At 34.9% G+C, this 22,236-nt stretch overlaps 1 protein-coding gene across 2 annotated transcripts in view; it reads right to left on the bottom strand.

Moving 5' to 3' along the window:
* Positions 1 to 1,945: 1,945 nt before the first annotated feature.
* KATNBL1 (katanin regulatory subunit B1 like 1) overlaps positions 1,946 to 22,236 on the bottom strand; it is a 32,074-nt gene continuing 11,783 nt past the window's right edge. For both annotated transcript variants that reach the window (XM_058162129.1, XM_058162128.1), the window contains exons 2-10: positions 15,938 to 16,065; positions 12,866 to 12,906; positions 11,834 to 12,116; positions 9,787 to 9,905; positions 9,116 to 9,166; positions 8,947 to 9,036; positions 8,207 to 8,296; positions 7,081 to 7,174; positions 1,946 to 5,606 (exon numbers count right to left, since the gene is read on the bottom strand). In XM_058162129.1, the coding sequence (XP_058018112.1) occupies positions 5,574 to 5,606; positions 7,081 to 7,174; positions 8,207 to 8,296; positions 8,947 to 9,036; positions 9,116 to 9,166; positions 9,787 to 9,905; positions 11,834 to 12,116; positions 12,866 to 12,906; positions 15,938 to 16,051 (915 nt within the window). In that variant the 5' untranslated portion in view covers positions 16,052 to 16,065 and the 3' untranslated portion in view covers positions 1,946 to 5,573. The remainder of the gene's footprint in view (positions 5,607 to 7,080; positions 7,175 to 8,206; positions 8,297 to 8,946; positions 9,037 to 9,115; positions 9,167 to 9,786; positions 9,906 to 11,833; positions 12,117 to 12,865; positions 12,907 to 15,937; positions 16,066 to 22,236) is intronic.

The raw sequence follows: 22,236 nt of genomic DNA, 5'->3' as shown, positions 1-22,236 counted from the left end.
GTGATTGGACAAAATTGGTATAAAAAAGCAGCAGCATGTCATTGTACAAACTCTTGCCTTTTGAATATGACCTATGCAAGGGTCCTTTTTATAGACTTTAGTTCAGCATTCAATACCATCATTCCAGACATTCTTCTAACTAAGCTAAACCAGCTACAGGTACCGGAACAGACTTGTAAGTGGATCACAAGCTTCCTAACAAACAGGAAGCAGCAGGTGAAGCTAAGCAAGATCACATCAAATACCTGTACAATTAGCACAGGGCCCCCCCAAGGCTGTGTACTCTCCCCACTTCTCTTCTCTCTGTATACCAATGACTGCATCTCCAATGATCCATCTGTTAAGCTACTGAAGTTCGCAGATGACACAACAGTGATTGGTCTCATTCGAGACAATGACGAATCCGCATATAGACGAGAGGTCGAATGACTAGCCTTGTGGTGCAACCAAAACAATCTGGAACTGAACACACTCAAAACCGTAGAAATGGTGGTAGACTTTAGGAAAAACCCTTCCATACTTCCACCTCTCACAATACTTGACAACACAGTATCAACAGTAGAAACCTTCAAATTTCTGGGTTCTATCATATCGCAAGATCTCAAATGGACAGCTAACATCAAAAACATCATTTAAAAAGGACAACAAAGAATGTTCTTTCTGCGCCAACTCAGTAAGCTCAAACTGCCCAAGGAGCTGCTGATTCAGTTCTATAGAGGAATTACTGAGTCTGTCATTTGCACCTCTATAACTGTCTGGTTCGGTTCTGCAAGCCAACAAGAAAAATACAGACTTCAGAGGATAATTAGAACTGCAGAAAAAATAATTGCTACCAACTTGCCTTCCATTGAGGACCTGTATACTGCACGAATCAAGAAGAGGGCCGTGAAAATATTTGCAGATCCCTCGCATCCTGGACATAAACTGTTTCAACTCCTACCCTCAAAACGACGCTATAGAGCACTGCACACCAGAACAACTAGACACAAGAACAGTTTTTCCCCGAAGGCCATCACTCTGCTAAACAAATAATTCCCTCAACACTGTCAGACTATTTACTGAATCTGCACTACTATTAATCGTTTCATAGTTCCCATCACCAATTTCTTTCCACTTATGACTGTATGACTATAACTTGTTGCTGGCAATCCTTATGATTTATATTGATATATTGACCATCAATTGTGTTGTAAATGTTGTACCTTGATGAACGTATCTTTTCTTTTATGTACACTGAGAGCATATGCACCAAGACAAATTCCTTGTGTGTCCAATCACACTTGGCCAATAAAATTCTATTCTATATGCACATACCATGATGTAAGCACATCAAATGCTGGGGGAACTTTCAAGTAGACTTGTCTACTAGTATTTCCATCATATGGCAGATGTGTAGGATGTTGATTGTGTCCTGGCTTCATGTACTTCATATTTATAGTTATAGAAACTTTTCCAGTGCTGGGCCCAAAGCTTTCAAAGCAAAAAGCATTACTAATCAGCACAGGAACTGCAGCATATTAAACAGTTCTCTGTGATATTCTGATACATAGCATGCTTCATCTATGCTTTTTCACATAATTTGACTGTACACAGGTCTTCATAAAATGGTTTGTTTCTTGGCTTTTTAGAAGCCATCCTTTAAGCAAAGATGAGTTTTTGAAGAGTGGTGGTGCATACATTTCTTTACTGCCTACCATGAATCAAGATAGTTTCGAGAAAAAAGTTGACACACAAGTTTTTTCAGATGGAGAAATTAAACTTATTAGTATTTAATTAAGAAAAGGATGTGTAATGCATGTTATTATGACATGTAGTTATGGTAGTATATTTAAATACTTTACCAAATATTTGGTAAACTGAATTGCATATGGATTGTGATCTGTAAATGTTTTGACACATTATGTCATACAAATCCATTTTTTAAAAAAATCATGGCTTAGTATAATTTGTGAGTTCATTTTTTTTTATTTTCAATTCTTCACAAGGAAAGCATTTACAATTATAGCTCATAATTTTATATAACATCCTGGGTCAGGCAGACACAAAGATTACCAATGTTGGTATTAAAATAGGAAAATAATCACACACAAATATATGGAATTTATTGCCAAAGTCTACTGTTTTACAAAGTTCAGATGATACCTGGCAGACATTATAGATCCTCCCAATAAAAATAACAATTCTATTCAAGTACTTGATGTTGAGCACTATGTAATTATTTTGTTGGTTTCTTGCGTTCTCTGTGTTTCCTTGTCTTCTTGCAGTTATTTCATTATTAGCCTAAGTAACATAAGTGCATAAGTGAGGAAAAAAGTTGCAAGAAAAAAGCTCAAAGAATAAGAACCCCAACAATTCAACCATGAGGTATATTGATTCTCCATTATTGAAACTTTATTTTGCCTAACTTATGCGTTTTCCTGAAGTATTCTTGTCAAAATAGACATACCAATGTACTACTGTATTAGTAATTGCAGCAACAGTCAAACAAATGAAAGTAAAAACTGTGCATGCACTTTTATTCAGACACCACTGAAGCTAAATTATTGCAGACACATTTATACAGACTGCAAGACAGTTTTTGAAGCAGCTTATAAATTCTCAAAAGGACATGGCTTTTTAAATCTATGCTTCAATTGCAGTAGAATGTTTTGTACAGTTGTACATCACTTTGCAATTGATCTCCAAAAAGTATTTTAGAGTTGCTTTTCCCCAGGCCTGATCTTTTTGATGACTGAATATATACAGGCAAACTTTGCTTACCAGTTGCCTTGTGCAGCAATCATTTGAAATTTTGACAGTGCTGAAAAGATAACTGTGACCAAGCTGAGCTTTTACAATCTTTGCAGCATCCCTCAGTCACACGTGTCATCATTACAATCCTACATATTGTCCTGTGCATGATCTGTTTTTTTCCCCTCACAGAGCAGAGAGAATGGAGAAATAGAGATGACAAGACAGTAAGCAGGCACACAATGAATATACATTTAAAGGAATGTACTCATGTTGTCTATTGTTGCATTCTTTTCAATATATATCCCCTATTATGTGCCTGCTTACCTTCTTGTAGTCCCTCCCTCTTTAATGAATGTAAATAGGAACATTAAATCCCTACTTAGTAATTATCCTAGCGCTGAGAGTGAGCATTTCAAAAGGCAGGGGAGTGGGGGAAAAGAAAAGGAAATAAAATCAGAAAGCAGTCACAGCCTTGTGATTTTTCACTTAGCGACTGCTTCACTTAGTGACTGAGTTTCCAGTCCCAACTCTGGTCACTAAATGAGGACTAACTATACTGCTGCACAGTTCTATAGTTTTGCAAAGCACACTCTTCAGATGCTTCACCTTATCATCCTTTGTTTAGTACGCATTGGTGCAGCATATACTGAAGCTAGGTACATCTAATGTGTAAATCATTATAAGTGATTGGCGGCTCATTCCCTGTTGCATTTTCTAGGGGCTGATGTTGCACAAAGTGTGGCTGTATGATTTAATACCAATTTTAATGGAAAACAAAACAACTAAACAACTTTTAATAGGTCTTAACATTTATAAAAAAAATTCAAATCTCCATACACAAAATATCCCAAAATCTCCATCTACTTCATTCATAATTATTTTAAGCCTTTATTTTTTGCAATGCCACTTTATATTAACTATCCTTCTATAGAATGGAATAAAAGAAAAAGCAATTATCAAGGCAAAATGGCCTATGAAATAGGAAGTCAATGTGAAAGTGAATAAAATTGCTACTTGTCTTAAATTAGTTGATCAGATGAGTACAGTAATGTTATAGAATTATACAGTCTGTTATTGATGCTACTGATTTCATGTAGTAAGCCCTTAAAAACATTACGGTAATAATGATTGATTTTACATATTTAATCCTTAAATTATTTTTAGCTCTGTTGGCTCAAGAACAGGACAGCTTTTCTCTTATATAAAGATATAAGACCCAGGAAAAATTTGCATGACTCTGTACAGCTGGAAGAGTCTGTAAGTCAACAGAACTAGACTTATAATGTTGATTTTAACAATTCAGAATTGTTTTTATAAGGAAATGTATATAAGGCCTCTTACAACCTGCAGTTGCTTCTAGACACATAAAACTAATATTTAAATATAATTTGGGATTACATTAAATATAACGAGCAACTTTGCTAGCATGCTATAAATATTTCAGTTTACGTTTTGATGCACTGCTGGCACTTCCTAAACCTTTACTTGGAAATATTTGTTTTTTATTTATGTAAAACACAGGTGCCAGTTTAGAAACACATCAAGTTGTTTTTCAGTTCAAATGATCAAGTAATCCATAGCAGATTGTCCTAAAATGTCATAAATAACCCAAACAAAGTACAGCTGTAAAACTTGTACATGGGATGTACTGCATTTATTCTTTTTTTAAAAAAATCAGTGTTAAGTTAGGGATTTGACCATGTGGCATCTACGTCTGAAAGCTTTGCAGCAACATTTGTTAGAAGAGGTAGCAGCTGCGCTGTTAAATCTGAAACGCACAAGTCTAGTCAGGCTGTAAACATTTCTAGGAGTTTTAAATATCCAAAGAATAGCAGAAAAGGTTTTGAAGTGGGAAAATCTGAACTTAAAACAGTAACATTAGTACATTTACTAAGCTGCATGTAATTCAAACTACAAAGAGGAGAATATATTAGAAAAAGTATTAAAATTCTGCAAGATATACAGAATCACTATTCTGTTGACATCTACAGTTAACTTTCTCCATGTTCTACATTTTAATACTCTTATAATTAAGTCATATAGGTATTTAAGTAGTCAATTTAGTGGAAAACCCCACTTCAATATATTTCAGTGTGCAAAACGTTTCAAAATTATTTGTACACAATTTGTGTAAACACTTTGATTTTTTTCAAAGGAATTTCCATCCCTCTATATAGTTATTTAATATATTGGCTATATGATATCCTAATATATTGGCTATTTGCAATTCTAGTAGTTAAGGCCTCTTTGCTAGATGCAGTTTTCAGTAGTGCAACAAAAATAGTCTTTAATATTTTGATTAATATAGCAGACACATTTCAGAAATTCAGTATATCAAAACTGTCAAAATATTTAACATATTTGAAAATACATTTTTACAGTTCATAAGAAAAACATGACTTTAAAAAATCTTTATGGCGAATGACCTTTTGTGGTTCCTAGTAATGGTTTTCAATTCTGTCTTCACAATTCGGTTTTGTTGTATTATATAGATATACATATTCTACATATATATATATATATGTAGAAGAAACACTTTCATGATTTCACCAGGTAACTGAAAATATCCCCCAAATGCGGCAAAGGCATACATAGAGTTTTCATAGTGCACTTTCACCTCACTGAAGTAAAAGTTGCTCCTGTTAGATTTTTTTTCCACTTCAATGTGAAGCAGATGGATATTTAGTGTTCGCATTAAATAATCCAATGGTCTAGCCTTCTTCTGTCAAAGACAGTCTTCAGATGAGGAATTATTTGGAAAAAGTATCTTGCTTAGTGTTACTGTTGACTGTTTCTGTTTAAGCACATTTGTGCACACACAGCTTTGTCCTCCAGGTATATCAGTGCAACTGTAACAAATAAGATTCCACTTCCTAAAAAAAAAATAGAAGCAGTAAAGCACATTAATTCAAAAAGTAATTCATAGCACCAAGCCTCTCTTTGAATGCCAGCCATAATAGTTCAAAACCCAGAATGCTGGCTGAGGAATTCTGGGAGTTGAAGTCCACACATCTGTCAAGCTGCCAAAGTTGAGAAACACTGCTTTAGCAAACACTTGCAAGTTTATCTTTATTCTTACTCAGAAATTTCTTTGTAAAAACATAATAAAAACACCCATGCTTGAGTACAGGGTTTAAAAAGATTATCAGAGCATTTGAAGTGTTACTTAGGAATTGTAGTACAACATAGCTTGTAAACAGCCAACCCGTTTTGGATGCAGGTAAGTACAGGGAGCACGCAGAGGCTTGGGGAGGACGAAAAATGGGCCTACCAGAAGTTTGGGAACAGGTCCGTTTCTGGAGGCTCGAGGAAAACCTCTAGAGCCTGGGGAGGGCAACCTCCCCTCCCCCGCTGTGGTGCAGGAGGCTGACTAGGCCACACCCACCCAGCATTCGGGCAGAGAACCCCTTGCTAAAATTTTTGAAACCCACACCTGAACACAACCGTTGATATACAAACAATATAGCCCTGTATCTCCCATTTGATGCACTAAGTATAAACTAGAGTTTACTTAATTTGCTCAGATAATTAATTCCACAATTATGATGAAAGTTCTATTTTGTATTCATGTGAATGCATGTTGAGAACCTCAACTCCTAACTTTTCTATTTCAATTAACAAGGCTAGAAGGACGGATAACTAATGCTCTGAGATATTAGGAGACAATACTATATACATTTCTGCCCTTGATGTATAAATAACATACACTACTCAGAGCCTTCTGTCTGCAATATAGGAAATAGTATTCTCTATTATTTGCGAGATAACATGATGTCCTTTGAATGGTTATTCTGTGAACGCTAAGTATAATTGTGCTGACTATTCTATGAAATAATAAAAATAAGTTTTTCTCTGCTAAATGAAGTAACATTTAAGTGTTTTTTTAAAATAAAAAGCAAAGATTGAGATAATAACCAGATAAAATAACCCAGGGATAAGAGAAAAAAAGACGAGCAGACATATAAACCAGATTCAATTTCTATCCCAATAGTGACAAAAGGGAGAGATGTGAGAGGATTGTTTGACTAACCCAGTATCTGAACACCAGTCCATTGATATAAAAAGAAAAATACTGTTAATTTCAAATAATTAACCTCAAATGGAGAAATAAAATAACTCAATAGGCTATCTTCAAAGTTACATAATGGGGGTTTGGCTCATGCCAAGGGACTCCCCATCTCCAACATAGCTCTGGAGAATCTAACTCTTTAAATTAGACTTTGAGTATCACAGCAAGGGAAGGGCAGAAGAATATAAATTTGGTACATATCACTATGTTAAATTATATAAACTTAAAATTATAAATTAATTTTAAAAAATATATTATCATCAAATAATTTCTATTACCTTTGCTATATTACCCGTATATCCTGGAACCAAAGTAAGATGATTTTCTTGTTTCCACAATATACTTAATTGTTCTTTTAAAATCTGAATATTTCTAAGAAAAAAAGCCAAAAGTATGGAATATCAATGCAATAAATAAAGTGTAATCAGTGTCTCATGGTACCTATTTTTCCTAGGTTTCAAATATATGTATCTTTAGTAAATTACTGGCTAATGCAGAAAAAAATGTTTTTAATAATTGTAACTAAAATTTGAGAAGGCCATCACAACATTCCATCAGTCTTAGAGCAGATTTTAATTTATGTTCTTTTTTTTTCTGGTATTATGCTAGAGACCTCAATAGATGCCATATTTTCAAGATCAGAAATATATTATTCCTGTAGGAACGAAAGCACTGGGTACTGTCAGCTAAGAAGTGTTGGCTGGCCTTTTCTGACATGGTACCTGCTTGTCAGAGATTAGACAGGCCCCAATCCTACTGGCTTTTCACAAGGCCCTAAAAAATTGGTTTTGAGCTAGAGCCTGGGGACCTGGAAGTGAGATGGAGCTCATCTCCTGGTTTTGTTAATGGTTATTTTATTTGCTTGACTGCTATATTTTTTATTTTATATACTGTATTTGTTTTTATAATGTATTTGTTTTTATCTATTTTACTGTAAACCCCCCCAAAGTTACATACATGAGATGGATAGCTATATAAATCAAATGAACAATTCTATGGGCATCTCACATTGACAAAATTACTTTGCAATTGTTATTCAAGTTTGTTTTCTACCTTCAGTTTTACATTATCAAAAAGTATAGGTAACAGAGATTATTGAAGTTTAGGCAAGAAAATCTACAGTGAGTCATACTTTCTAGCTCTAATAGAAAAAAAAAGTTTCTCCATTTTTATAGCAGAGTTTTCAATACTAAGTGAAAAAGAAAGATCTCATGATCAAACTTCTTGAATACTGTTTAATCTGATCATGTTTAGAATTGTTCCCAACAGTATGTTCAAAACATATAGTTTTTTAATCAGGGAAGTTTTTAGTTATTAAAAAATATCCAACGTATTTTAGGCACTAGGTAAAAGTTTAGCAGTCATACTAAAAGTCACACTGCATTTTTAAAAAGGGTAACTTACCCATCTTCTATCTTATCCGTATGGACAGAAAGTTCTGACCACCACCTCTTAATCACAGCCTGAAGCCAATTTAAACCAACAATTACATATCTAGGGGAAAAGAAATCACTATGGTAAGACTTTATTCTGAAAACTGCTTAAACATTGGCAAACCATTCTTTAAAACAGTTGCAAACTACTAAAAAACCTTTCAAATCAAATTTCATTTTTTTAATGAATGGAAAAAACAACCAGAATAATTTTTCCTAATTATGTATTAAGGCAAAATGTCTGAGTTATATGGATATAAATCAACCAAGTTATTATTGAGAAACATTTTTTCCTAGTCATTCTGTTCAGCAACACTACTTTTGGTTTTCGAACAGGCTTAAGCAACAGAAGTCACATAGATTGCTTGTTTTTAAATATATAAATAGTAGAAGACACATCTTTAGCTTCAGTAAATCAGCTGATGAAGACTAAGTGCAAACATAAAATCATTGTAAAACAGGTGGCTTTTTAGCATCCCTTACTTTAACCCATCCTGCTTGGGATTTTGGACTGTATAGCTCAGCAACACTGGAAAGGCCACATATTTGCCCTGCATGTTAGGACAATGAGACCAATAAAATCACTGTTGATTCCACTCTTGACATGCAAGTCTATGAATTTATCAGAAATAAAAAACTACGAACGGTAGGATTAACTTTTATTTTTATTCTCTAAATAATCACAAAAGAAATATTTTTTAAAAAACTTACTCTTCAAATTTGCTTTTAAGGATTAATTTTACTAATGGTAGAAGGTCTACACAGCAACCAACAGAAATATAAGGTTTTTCTTCCTGTAAACTGAAACAAGGCGTTATTAGTATGCATAAATACACACTTTTGGACTCCATTAACCCCTTCCTTTAGATTTTCCTTTTACCTGCTGGTAAGGACAGGGAGGCAATCTACAACTACTCCCAGATCTTGTATCCTAGAAACATTATGAAAATACAACATTAATCACTTGTTTGTGTAATTCTTCAGTACATTTCACAAGACAGTATCAATATTTTAAGGGCAGTATATTAGAAATGGCTGGATTAGGCCTATGAAGAATTCCCACAGGTTTTTAAATTATGGTCTACATTATTATCCCATTATTATTATGGTTGGTCACATAGTCGGTCAGATGTTTAGACTGGATTTGACATTTTCATCCACTTTCCCAAGGACCTGGGATATGTAGATGTTCTTGTTTGATGGTGTTAAAAATATCACTGCAGAATATAAGCTGTTCCAATCAAAACTCTGCATTGCAATTGACTGATTGTTAATTTGTCAATGCCAGTGGTGTTCAAGTGATGCACCAGTTTCTTATTATCTGTTGCACAGTCAGATAGATGTTTAGATTGGATTTGGCATTTAAGTACAGTGTTACTGTTATATAAAGCATAATTAACTGTGTTGTGGACATTCCTGCAAGGACTGCCCAATCAGTTCCATCCAGCTTTTTCTTTGTAAATAGAATCCCTAACTATAACCTCCCCCCACCCCCCAGATACACACAATGTGACTTCAGTTCAGCTAGCGGCAGTCTTCTTAAAACTTTACCTCACTAAATAGGCTACAAGTTCACTTATACTTCTCCTCTTCCAAAAGGTTAAAGCTACATTCAATCGGAGATTTCTACTGAAGAGAACTTGGGCCATTGTATCATGATCTTCAGAAACCTAGAAACACAAGAACAGTGTAAGTGTTATGAGCAAAGAACTATGATTTTATGAATTTTCTATCAGTTGAGTCTATTAAAGATATCTAAATGCAGCTCCACACAAGTTGTTTAATGATAAATAAATATTGTCCCAGAACAGTATTTCCGTGAATGGAAGCAACTGTTGCTCATGGAATAGGAGAGATGATTTCAGAACCTGACAGAACGCTCATGAATGGATTTTTTATTTTACTTATTTTTTTAGATTTAAAAATGCATTGTTCCAGACAACTCAGTGTTCAGAGGTCAACTTGTTGTTGAACTTTAGCTACAGAAGCTTGAATTCATATAACAATTGTTTTTATGGCTAATATTTTGTGAAACTTGTCTTAAGTCCATGTTTGATGCATTACTCTACAAATAATATAAGGAGTTGTTGGCAGACACTGCTCTAATTTGCATGTTCCTCTATAGTATGAACAAAAAATAAATAAAAAGGTTGTTGCAATAGCCTACTGGAATAATAATAATTTATATAGCTAGCACATTCTGTCTGTCTTCTGAAAGAAAGATAGAATGTAGTCACAGCATGACGGGCTTCTTTCCAGCAGTGGTAATAGTTACAGAAAAGGAATGTAATGGAAAAAAGCATTTACATTAGATTTTCAATTACATACTTGTTCTATTCACACTGAGCTGTTTTCTATATGTTATGGAAAATATTATTTTTTAGTAATTTAAATAGTTATAATTTTTGTATGATGCTTTAATCTTGGTGTATTCTGAGTAGTAAAAAGAAGAAATCAAACATAATAATAAATAAATAAAACAGTAGTTGACCACAATCATATTAAAGACCAAAAGATAGTTGAAATAATTGTTTTTGAATGAGCCGTTAAGCACCTCTATGGTAGATGGTTCCGAACATGGTTATCACTGAGAAAATCTTCATGCCCAGCCAAATCTCTGTACTTTGGAGGACTGGGATTTTCAAAGGTACCTTTCTAGATATCCAGATTGGGTAGACAGAATCCTATTTGATGTGTTAATCCTGATATATCCCATTGCCACACTATATGGGGCTTTATTGCCAATGAACATGCTGAATTGGGCCAGAAAACATACTGTACTGGCAACCAATGTATGGCCAAAGCAGGAATAATTCTGCTGTAGAGTATTCTCAGATTTAACAGTCTAGTTCAGGGCTGTCAAACTCACAGCCCACGATCGGTTTAGCAAAGGGGAAAGGAGTCGTGATATGTCACGTGACGCTGCAAGTTTGACACTCCTAGTCTACTTGCTATATTCTGCACCAGCTGAAGCTTTTAAGTTGACTTCAAAGGTATCTCCATATAATGCACATTGAAGAAATCCGATTATGCTGTGATAAGGCCCATGTTACTATCATTGAGGGCTTACAGGTCAATTTAGGATGCACCAGGCAACACTGCCTCCAGCAGTAATTCCACTTTCTACTGCAAGAGCTGAGGGTCCAAGAGACGTTCCAAGATACAGATTATCTCCTTTAGAAAAACATGATTCTGTCAAGAACAGCTATTGGGGTTAATGTTCCCAGATAACTTAGATGCTAATGTACAAACAGCAACAGAGTCTCAGTAGAATATAGTATGAGCTTGCTTTTCCCTATCCATTCCAAGACAGCCTCTAGATCTTGCAATGTTGAGTTACTATATTAAATAATGTTGGTATTAGTAAAATGGATTATATCCAGTTCTATAATTATGCTGGATTATATTTATTCACTGGTACATCTTCCCCCTACAATTCTCATAATCTCTAATCCGAAGCAGATATGGGTGATAGGTGGTTTATAGCAAAGAATAATCAAAGTCCAACATACACAGAAAAACAGAGAAAGGTAAACAGGGTTCCAGTGTCTTACATTTTGATTCATAAATTTTTAAAAAGATAAAACGTTTGATTTACCTCTGAAAAAAATCCACTGTATTTTGATGAAGGACTCTCTGTTTGAGATCGGCCAGCATCACTGGAGTTCAGTAAGAAAGTACGACCATTAGGAGGCAATTTGGCTGGCAGGTTACCTGCGCAGGCTAGTTCATTTTCCTTATTTGCCATGTCACGGCCTCTAACTTTAGGGAGCTGTTTCTTTCTGAAACAAGGCTTTGGAGAATAATAGTGAGCCTTTCTTCTACAATATACTACTTTGAACAGAGGATGAGGGCTGGTTAGAGTTTGTCCAACTGGTGTTCTGCAAGAACAAGAAAGTTCATTTAAAATCTGAATATAAAACATCCAAGCAACGTATAAAGTCACATGCAATTTTAGATTCTTTTGTGCCATGTTGCATTTACTCTGGGAATGCTATTAGACATGTAAGTTTGCTTCAAATCTGGTGTGGGAATCACTAATTGAAGCATTATCCCCTAAAAATGTCTATGCTTATATCTCTCCCCCAGGACATAAAAAGTTGAGGAAAAATAAGAATAGATACAGCAAAAAAAAATATCCTATTCACCATCACCTCCCTGTAAACATTTGCACAATACTTTGGTCCAACAAACATTGGAAACCTTTTTGACCAATTGCTGTATATAGCTCGGCAGTCACAAACAGAGGTCCCTGGAATTGGAACAGTATAAGCAGTTTTGATTGGTTAATTATTTTTATCTTATCGTCAACCACCAAACAAGTATAGGTGTGGAAATTTAAGTTCCTTATAGACCAATTTACATGACCAGGAGACTTCCTTCAGTGTGACAAATCAGTTTTATCAGATGCCTCTGACATTAAGACAATGGTATTTTTATCCTAATTAGAGATGAGCACGAAGAGATGGAATGGGACCAAAAAACTATTGCAGGTCATGCCAAAGATATTAACAGCATTTAATTGTAAGGAACCTAGACAAAAATGCCCTCTTTCAATAGATTATTTAAATCAGAAGGATTTCTAAACACACTAGTCTTTTTTCACAATCAATCAGCCAAGGTAGCTTACCTGCTTATGCAAGAAGCCAAATGTTTTGCAGATTTCTTATCCTAGAAATAAACATAAAAATGTTACAAAGAACAACACACACTAATAGTAATACCTTATTTCACCCAAACTTTTAAAATGCATTTTCACTTAGTTTTGATACTATTTGGAGAAAATCAAGTTAGTTTAGACTTCAGAAAAGCAAAATTACCAATGGCAACTCTAACTATTTAGCTGAAGTATAAGATATTATGACATCCATGAGGCAGACGAGATTATGACATCAGAAGTATGAGAAAACTTTGTACTACAATCAGGAGTATAATGTCATTTTTGACATATGGAAAAGTCTCACTAAAATCATTATATAACAATTAAGAATTTATTGCATTCTATACCAATGGCTTAAAAATTCAGCATATGGCTTACTTCAGAATATCAATTTAGCTAGTATTTATTGTGAAACTAGATCATTGAATAAATGGGTGCTTTAATATTTAATATTCTGATCTGTAATTTAGTATTTTCACAAAATAGCTTGGGATACTAGTGGCATTTTTAGCTAAAAGGCCTTTTATCAATATAAGCAACATTTTGTTTGCCATCTTTCTGTTCACAAGTTAAAAACATTCCAATTTAATTTACAATCTATGTGGTATGAGCAAAATTGCATTTTAACTTCTTCATTTTACAACAGCACTATTGCTGAACATTCAGAATCTATAATATAATCTATAATATGGGTTGCTGTAGTATAAACTCTTTCCATTTCTGGACTTTGGGGTTCTATTACTTCACATATTTGGATTCATTAATATTTCAGGATATAAGCCATAAATCAAAGAAATCTCTAGCATTATTAAAGCACAATAAATTATTGGGGTGGACAGAATGTACAAAGGAAGCCTTTTAGAAACTTTGTTAAAGATAACCATTAATAATATATTAATGATTAACATTGGTAGCTTGGGGCAATTAAGAACCTCAAATAATCTTTAACAGGAAGTGCCAGCATTCAATCCTATTTGTCCCCAAAATATTTCTAAATTCTACTACCGTTTTTTGCTTCTTTTTCAATATTCCCATTTTTTTCCTAGTTTACTTTACAGTTCTGTAACTCAGAAACTTCAATTGTAGAATGTCATCTTATCACTCTTTATAATCCATAATTATTAATGAGCATGACACTGCTGAAATCTATTGTTACTGACAGAAAACAATTATTTTTCCTATGTATATATTTCTCCTCTTCTATGTTCTATCTATCTATCTATCTATCTATCTATCTATCTATCTATCTATCTATCTATCTATCTATCTATCATCTATCTCTTCTATATATTCCTCCCCTTTTGCCCTTTGAACAATCTTGAGTAGAAAACTCCAGCGCAACAAGGTTTTGGGGAAAACTGTTTCCCCTTTTTAATGGAAACTTGCACTAAATAAAAACTTCTTTTGCTTGTTGCTGGGCAACTCAAGGTTCAAACATATAAAAAGTATATATACAGATATCTCTGGAAAACCCAGTTTTCATCCATTAGCTACGGAACAATTTTTCCTTTCATGGAACCTGCTGACAGTCCTTGGATTGTGGCGATATATATGGGATTATATATGTGATAAATAAGCAAATAAATTAATGTCAACCTGTGAAGCTTCCCTGACCTGGTACCGAGTTGCCATAGGCAGGGGAATGGGAAATCGTGCCTTGCAGCTACACCAAGGAATTTACTCTTCAGTCATAACAAAATGCATTCTGGCTGAGCAAGTCAAGGCCATCACCGTGGATACCAACAATGCCTGGAGGGAGTGACTTCTACAACCCGCAAAATTACCTCATTGGGGAATGTGACCGGGTGACACACTTTAGGGGGAGGGGGAAACAGGGTCAGAGGCAAGGCATGAAGGCAGTGAAGTCAGAGTTGGCTTCACCTAGGTAATGCTGACATGGTGCTCCTAATAAAAGACAGGATTTTTATTACCAGATGGCTTGAGACTCTTAATTGCGTTAGGGCACTGGTTGGAACCCTGACAATTATCCAAATTCAATAAATACTGGAAACTAACCTTTCTCTAAATGGAACAAATCACAAGTAATCAATAAAATCCTTGTGAATTTATGACAGCATTTACTTGATTTCGCACTATGGTAAATACTCACAGATAAGCTGAGAATGCTACGTCCCAAAATACACCCTTAAAATTGCTTCAGCTTAGCCACGGATGGGTTTATCCACAAATGTCTATGGTACCAGTTTTTGAAGTACCATTATACTTCCAGATAAGCTGGCTCTCAAGTTTTTAACCCGAATACCATGAAAACTTTGCCACCCACAGGTAAGCCAGTTATAAAAATTAAACATGATAAAATTTCAAGGGTCAGCTTATTCATGGGAAGCACATTTTTCACGGTATTTTGGTTAATAATTAGAGGGTCATCTTATCTGTTAATGGGCTGTTCCACAAGTATATCTAATAGTTGCATCCACAGAAAAATGTCAAATCATAACAAATGAGCTTATGTATGATTCTAAGGCAAAAGACTTTACTATAGTTTAATGTACAGGTCAAATTGTTTTATCTAGAAGGTGAAATTTCCACTTACCCTAAAATAGACTGTAGTCCAAATCTCAAAGTGAACATGAAGATTACTCTGATGCCTTTTAGAGAAGACTACCAACATATGCTTCATTTTCTCAGAGATAATAAAATATTTCACAAAACATTTGCAATATAGATATATGAAAAATTCTCTTTAAAGCTGAGTTCTAATGGCTTAATGGACAGAGTCTATTCTTCTTGATGTGGTTTATCAATGTTTTCTTTCAGGATAGTTTTCTTCCTTGTCTAATCTAAATACCTGGAATTCTCCACAGATATCCCTATTCAAGTAATAAAGCAGCACCAACTATCCACTCCTGTATCCAAGTCAAATCAATTCACTTGCTATCTAATAAGATTAATGGCCCTTTATAAACAGCAGCTCTCTCACAATATACATTTACTGAACACTAAAATGACATATATCAGTTTTTAAAACTAGTATTCAAATACAAAAGTAAGATTTAGACAAATAATATATGAAAAGCTTACCTCCTTCATATTCTCATTAAGGGAATGAGAGCTCCTTTTCTTAGGGAGATCAATAGGGCGACCCTCAATACATAACAGGTTCCGTTTTCTAACATTTTGAGCTTCAGATGCCATAATCTCCACAATTCCTAATTTGGGAGACAAAATTAATTTACAATCTTAATATTAGCTATCAATTAGACTCATAATGGTTGCAATCTCCCAGGGTCATGTGATCACCTTTTGCGACCTTCTGACAAAGTCAATGGGAAAGCCAGATTCATTTAACAACACTGTTACTAATTTACAGTAGTGATTCACTTAACAACTGTGGCAAGAAAAGTTGTAAAATGTGACAAATTAACCAATCTCTTGCTTAGCAACAGAAATGTTGGGCTCAGTTGTGGTGGTAAGTTGAGGACTACCTGTACTACATGCTCAACAATTCTCCCCCCAAATGAGAAAACTGGAACCTGGGAAATACAAGTGCTGATGCAGAAAACATACTTTTAAGTACCATTCAGTAATACAATATTAAGAATACGATTATGTTTGGATTCAGCACATGTCTAAACTTTCTTAGCAATGTTTAACATCTTAGCAACGTTCCTGTAATATTGCTTATAATAGTGAACAAATCTGTCTAAAAAGCGTGAAGTGAAACTTCTGTAAATGTTGGATTATGAAAACAAGTTTGTTCTCAGATAGCTGCAATATTGTAAAAATATTCCCAGAGTTCTTCTCAGCTTTAAATTCAAGTTCTACCAGATTTTATCTCGAAGGGAAAAAATACCACTTCAATTTCACATTTTGAGTAATACAGAGAAAGGATATGGTAAAATCTATATTACAATACAATCTCAACCTGAATATTAAAATAGAACTGAATATTCTTGTAATACTAAAAGTATAGGTAAACTATATGTTTTTACTAATTGTGCACATGTGTAACCAGATCATACTGTAGATCAAGGCTAGTCAACCTTTTTATGTCTACCACCCACTTTTATATCTCTGTTAGTAGTAAAATTTTCTAACCACCCACCAGTTCCACAGTAATGGTGATTTATAAAGTGTATCGTCGTCTGCGCATGCCTCTCGCACATAGTGGATTGGGTTTGGGGGGGGAGGGGCTACCAGCTCTGCTTGTCTGTTACAGCTGGGTGGTGTGGGGTGAGATGCGCAAACTATTCTGGGACAAGGCTCTTTTGTTTGCAGTCGCACTATAGCACCATTTAGTTTCACTTATGTAACGTGAACTAAACTTATGCACGGGCGATACAAAAGTATATTTTCAAAAATTTAAATTGTCATGGGGGATTTTATGAAAACCTAATGAAAATGTTTTTAAATAATGCTATGAAATTTTTTTAAAAAGTCAATTAAATTAAAAAAAAGGAAAGTGCTTCAGTATCGGACAAAACCCCTACCACCCACTATGAAAGCTGGAAGCCCACTAGTGGGCGGTAGGGACCAGGTTGACTACCACTGCTGTAGATTGTACTATGCACTGTAATAGATATAAAATATAAAATTTTAAACTCTAAAAGCTATTTCTTAATTTTTATTGTAAACTCCAGCCCTGTTTACCCTAATGTTCATAATATGTACTTGTTGGTTATTTCTCAACTAGCAAGTAGCCAAAGAGGGCCACTTACAGACAAGGTAGAAGCTTCTGAGTATTGAGCATCAATAAGGAACTAGGCCAGTGATGACGAACCTTTTGCTCACCATGGCAAAAAATTCAGAAAATGCCTTAATTTGACTCTGCTGGCCTGTAACCCCCTCACACACAAAAAAAAAATTATTGCATTTGTTTATTTAAAAAATATATAGTCCAATCATGAGGTGCTATGTGTTATATAAAAATATTAAATAGTTATAAACATAAAATACAAGTAAAACAAACTCATTTTCAGAGTTGTGCTTTTGAGAAAGTTGTTGTCAAGTGTTGGTGTGACGTGTCACCTTTGTTTGACACACGTCATAGGTTTGCCATCAATGAACTAAGCCAGGGGTCTCCAACCCCCAGTTGGCACAGGTCTGCGGCATGCCAGAAACTAGGCAGCGCAAACAAGCAGAGCCCCATCTGTGAGATGCTGGTAGCACACGAAACCACATTCACTCTGGTCCATGGAAAAGACCCAGTCCCTGGTGCCCAAAATGTTGGGGGCCACTGAGCTAGGAAAACTAACACTGTTAGGAATATTTCTAGTGATAGAACAATAATGAAATAAAGCTGCAAGCACTCCTGCCTGCCTCCTCTGCCTCTCCTGTTCCAAACTCCCCCATTGCTTTCTGCTGTTTGCTGCTCTCCCATTTACATATATAAAATTAAACCAGCCCCAGGCTGTGGCACATCATGTTTCTACTGCAGCAATAGCCCTTTTAATCCCATCACAGCCAAAACAATGAGAAAGCCCTCAACTATCATTATAAAGGTTCATCTAGGGTGCAGCCTTAAAGAGTTATGCATCTACTGATCATTGCAATAAACATGGTTCTTCTCTTCAGCATTGTATTCCTTTCTTCAGCCAAAAAGCTCCACAACCATTCACTGAATATTTTTCAGACAGGCGGTAGACATGTACTGTAAGTCCTGCACATAGCAAAGGATAGGCCAAGATGGCTTAAAAGAATCCTTTCTAGCTCTGATGATGAGCAGCACAAATAGCTTGGTGAACTCTGACTCTGAAACCCCTACATGTCCTACAGCACTAACATGGGATTGACAGCATACCTAGCTTCAAAATACAGCCCCATATTTTTCCCCTCACTCTGTTTCTCTGAATTGTATTAATTATTATTCATTGTGGGAGCTTAGTAGTGACTCTTGAAATATTTTTCCCTTTACAGTTGAGGTCTGAAACGTCTGGGATTCTGCACTATTTAAATTGGAGTCCACTCTCACTCTTCATCTGTGTTAGAAAAATAGTCACCAACTGCGCTCCTGATATGGTTTATCAACCTCCAAACATCCCACCAGAAAATAGGGGAGAGAGAGATAAGTCTACTCCAGTGGGTCGCTGCGAGACAACATCTCTGTTACTTAAAGGCATTAGACCAGCAATATAGGGTATATTCGAGAATTATACTATCATCTTTAGAAAGCCAAAAAGTTAAAAACAGGTTTCCAAATAGTCTTGTCTTCCTTTTCTCATCCCCTATTTTTTGCAAAGCAATACTGTATTTTAAACTACAAGTCTGAAAAACAGGGTAGGCATGCTTTACATAGAAATCAAACATGTTGTAACACTGGAAGCCATCTGCTTTATTTAAGCTGAGGAGATCAAGTAATCAACTTAGAAGTTAAATCCATGATTTGGCTTTCATAGCACTATTGTATTTGAAATACCTGAAGTGATTTGATATTTTTACCTCATTATTTTTACATGTTCAAATCTGGCTTAAGTACCATAATTAAAGAACAAATGATAAAAAGGTATCCTAGTATTACATCAATAAGAACAGAGTCATCTATGGTGTGTTCCCCAATCTGGGACACTCTAGTTGTGTTAGGCTTCAATTTCTATAATCTCCCAGAGAAGATAACTGGATGATACCAGGTAAGGGAAGATTGGCTTACCTGTAACATATGGAATGGCTGATGCGCTTTAAGGACAGAAAAGCCTATATCAATAATTCCTTTAAAACCTATATTACCAAGCAATAATGTGTACATACCACCCCCCATGATTAAATATCACTAAAGCCTTACTCTCCCCAACCACAAACAGGTAGACAGCTTGTTCTGCCATACTGTACTCATTTGCTGCATATGGTCTCTTCCACAGTATATGCAGCTACTCCTAGTCATTAATTAAGACTTGTCTAGTCAATCTACTTAACTATGTTAAAACTATCAGTTATTACACGAGTAATCTACCAGATTTAGAGCCTATGTTCACATTTGAACATATGAACACATTTGCAGCCTATGTTCACATTAAATTACTTTTCTGGAATGGATTTTTGAAACCATTTATTTCTGTAATTGCAGTTTTGCAATCTACTAAATTGTTTCAGGATGGCACTTTAGCAATCTCACTTTCTCATATTCTGTTATTCTCTCAACAGAATAATACCAGAATAGTTAGGTAAAGTCATTATTTTACAATTACTTAACAGTCATTAGTTGGAATTATCTGCAAATTCACAAGCTTTCATTATTAGATGTACCCCATTTTCAGAGTTAAATGATTAGCATTTTATGTAAAGTCATCAACATCATAAAGAACAAGTTGTGGACCTTTTTTCAACTATGATTTTGATAATTGAGGTTTAATATGAATTATGGATCCAAGATAGAAGGAAAGCAATAAGGAAGGAAAATCCCACCTATATCTTTTTCTCCCAGGCCAAAGCTATGTAAAACAACTATCACTTGAGCAGAACACTTTAACACAATACTGCCAAAATTTTATTTTATTATATTTAATAGGTTTAATAGGCTTTTCCAGACTTGATAAAGACTATACAATTATAAGAAACAAAAATATTTGTTTCTATTTGACAGTTTTCAGTTGAATCACATTAGAACTAAAAAAAAAAGATAATTGTGATTTCTTCAATTCAGAAGTTCCTTGATTTATTACTTTAGTAAGTTTTTTTTAGCTTGCCATAAAACAAGCAATGTGGAGTCTCTGGTGCTCTCTGAGCATGATTCTTGCTTAGAGACATTTCATTACCCAACTAGGTAACATCATTAGTTCGAGTGCCAAGTTTGCTCCCTATAACAAATTTCTCTAAAGGCTTTCAATGAGGTAGGGGAAAGCAAATCAGAAGTTAATTTGGAAAAGAAAGGGTATATTTCCATTTTCCCATGCTACAAAAATTAGTTACTTGTAATTTGGTATAGTGGTTACATACAAGGTAGCTGGTTGACTCTGGGCCAGTCACTCTCTGTCAGCACTAGAAAGAAGGTAATGTCAAAATACTTCCAAAAATATTATCAAGAAAACTGCAGGGAATAGTCTAGGCCAGGGCTGTCAAACTCGCGGCCTGTGGTCCAGATGTGTCATGTGCTGGCCATGCCCACACCCGGTTTAGCAAAGGGGGAAAAAGTCACGATACGTCATGCGATGCTGTTGTGATGCCACAAGTTTGATAACCCTGGTCTAGGTTGTCTCCAGGAGTAATATATCAGTTTTATATATATACAGTAACTTATTAAATTTATGTCACCCACTCCCAGCAGATAATTAATAGCCAGTTCTACCTCCTTTCTAGGGCAATTTCCGCTTTGTTGTTTTTCCATGTATTTCTTTATTTCACATATTTTTAATTTTGGAGATGCCCACAGGAATGACTCACCCAATTCATGATGCAGGCCCTTTTTGGCAAGAGACATGCTGAGGAAGGGAGCAAAGATGGGGCAGAGGGTAGGGAAATCAATCACTTTCCCATTAACAAGTAGTACGCTCACACTGAGTAAAATCAATTAGCCATAATTCATAACAAATGCAATAGCGGGATAGGGCTTGCCAACAGGGACAGCACATTTTATGCCAGGTTTGTTTTGTGTCAACTCAAGGATTGGTACAGAATGCTTTAATTGTGTGAAAAAAGCCAGGTATTTTGAGAGAGCCACTTGTGGAATTACTATTAGTTATTGTGACAGTTACAATAAAGTATGAATTATTAACATTGCCACATGAAATATATAAAGATTAAAGATATCAATTATTATTAGATTTAAACTATTTTCTAAATAATGTCAAAAGTAATTTGACAAACTCCTGAAAGAGAAAAAGTGGTATGAAAGCTAAATTATTTTTCTACAATACAGAAATGGAAAAAAGCTGACTTTAATCTGTTAAACATAAGGAGAAAGAGGATTTCACATCCTCATTGCAGTAACCTATGAGGATAAATTCCCTCCCAATAATAGCTAATCTTACACCATTTATCTTTGTTTCTAATACAGCAAGTGTATTGCTAACTTCATTAACATTGATTTTTACTCTGCATTCCGCAAGTCAAGTGACTGTGAATGTAGTATACAATGCAGTCAGTTTTGATTTTAGAATCTGAAATTTATTTCTTCCTTCTTTCCACTAAACTTGAGACAGCTCCTTGTACTATACAATGTCCAATTTGCATGTCTAGAGATTCTGACTCTATCTAGGAATACTAGTGTAGACTTTGCTCAAAGATAAGGCAACCCTCTTTTTCTTAGGTGTAATCATTTGAACGGCAGAAGAATTCAAATGATAGCTATTATAAACTTTAGTTCAGTAAAATTTAGATTATTTTCTCATGGCCTACAGTTTTTTTAAAAGTTAGCCATTAGAATGCAAATCCTCAACTATGTACCAAAA

The sequence above is a fragment of the Ahaetulla prasina genome, chromosome 1 (genome assembly GCF_028640845.1).
Source record: "Ahaetulla prasina isolate Xishuangbanna chromosome 1, ASM2864084v1, whole genome shotgun sequence".
In the NCBI taxonomy this organism is placed as follows: domain Eukaryota; kingdom Metazoa; phylum Chordata; class Lepidosauria; order Squamata; family Colubridae; genus Ahaetulla; species Ahaetulla prasina.
Note: the sequence above shows the minus strand (reverse complement) of the source record. Positions and strands in the feature narration are given on the sequence as shown.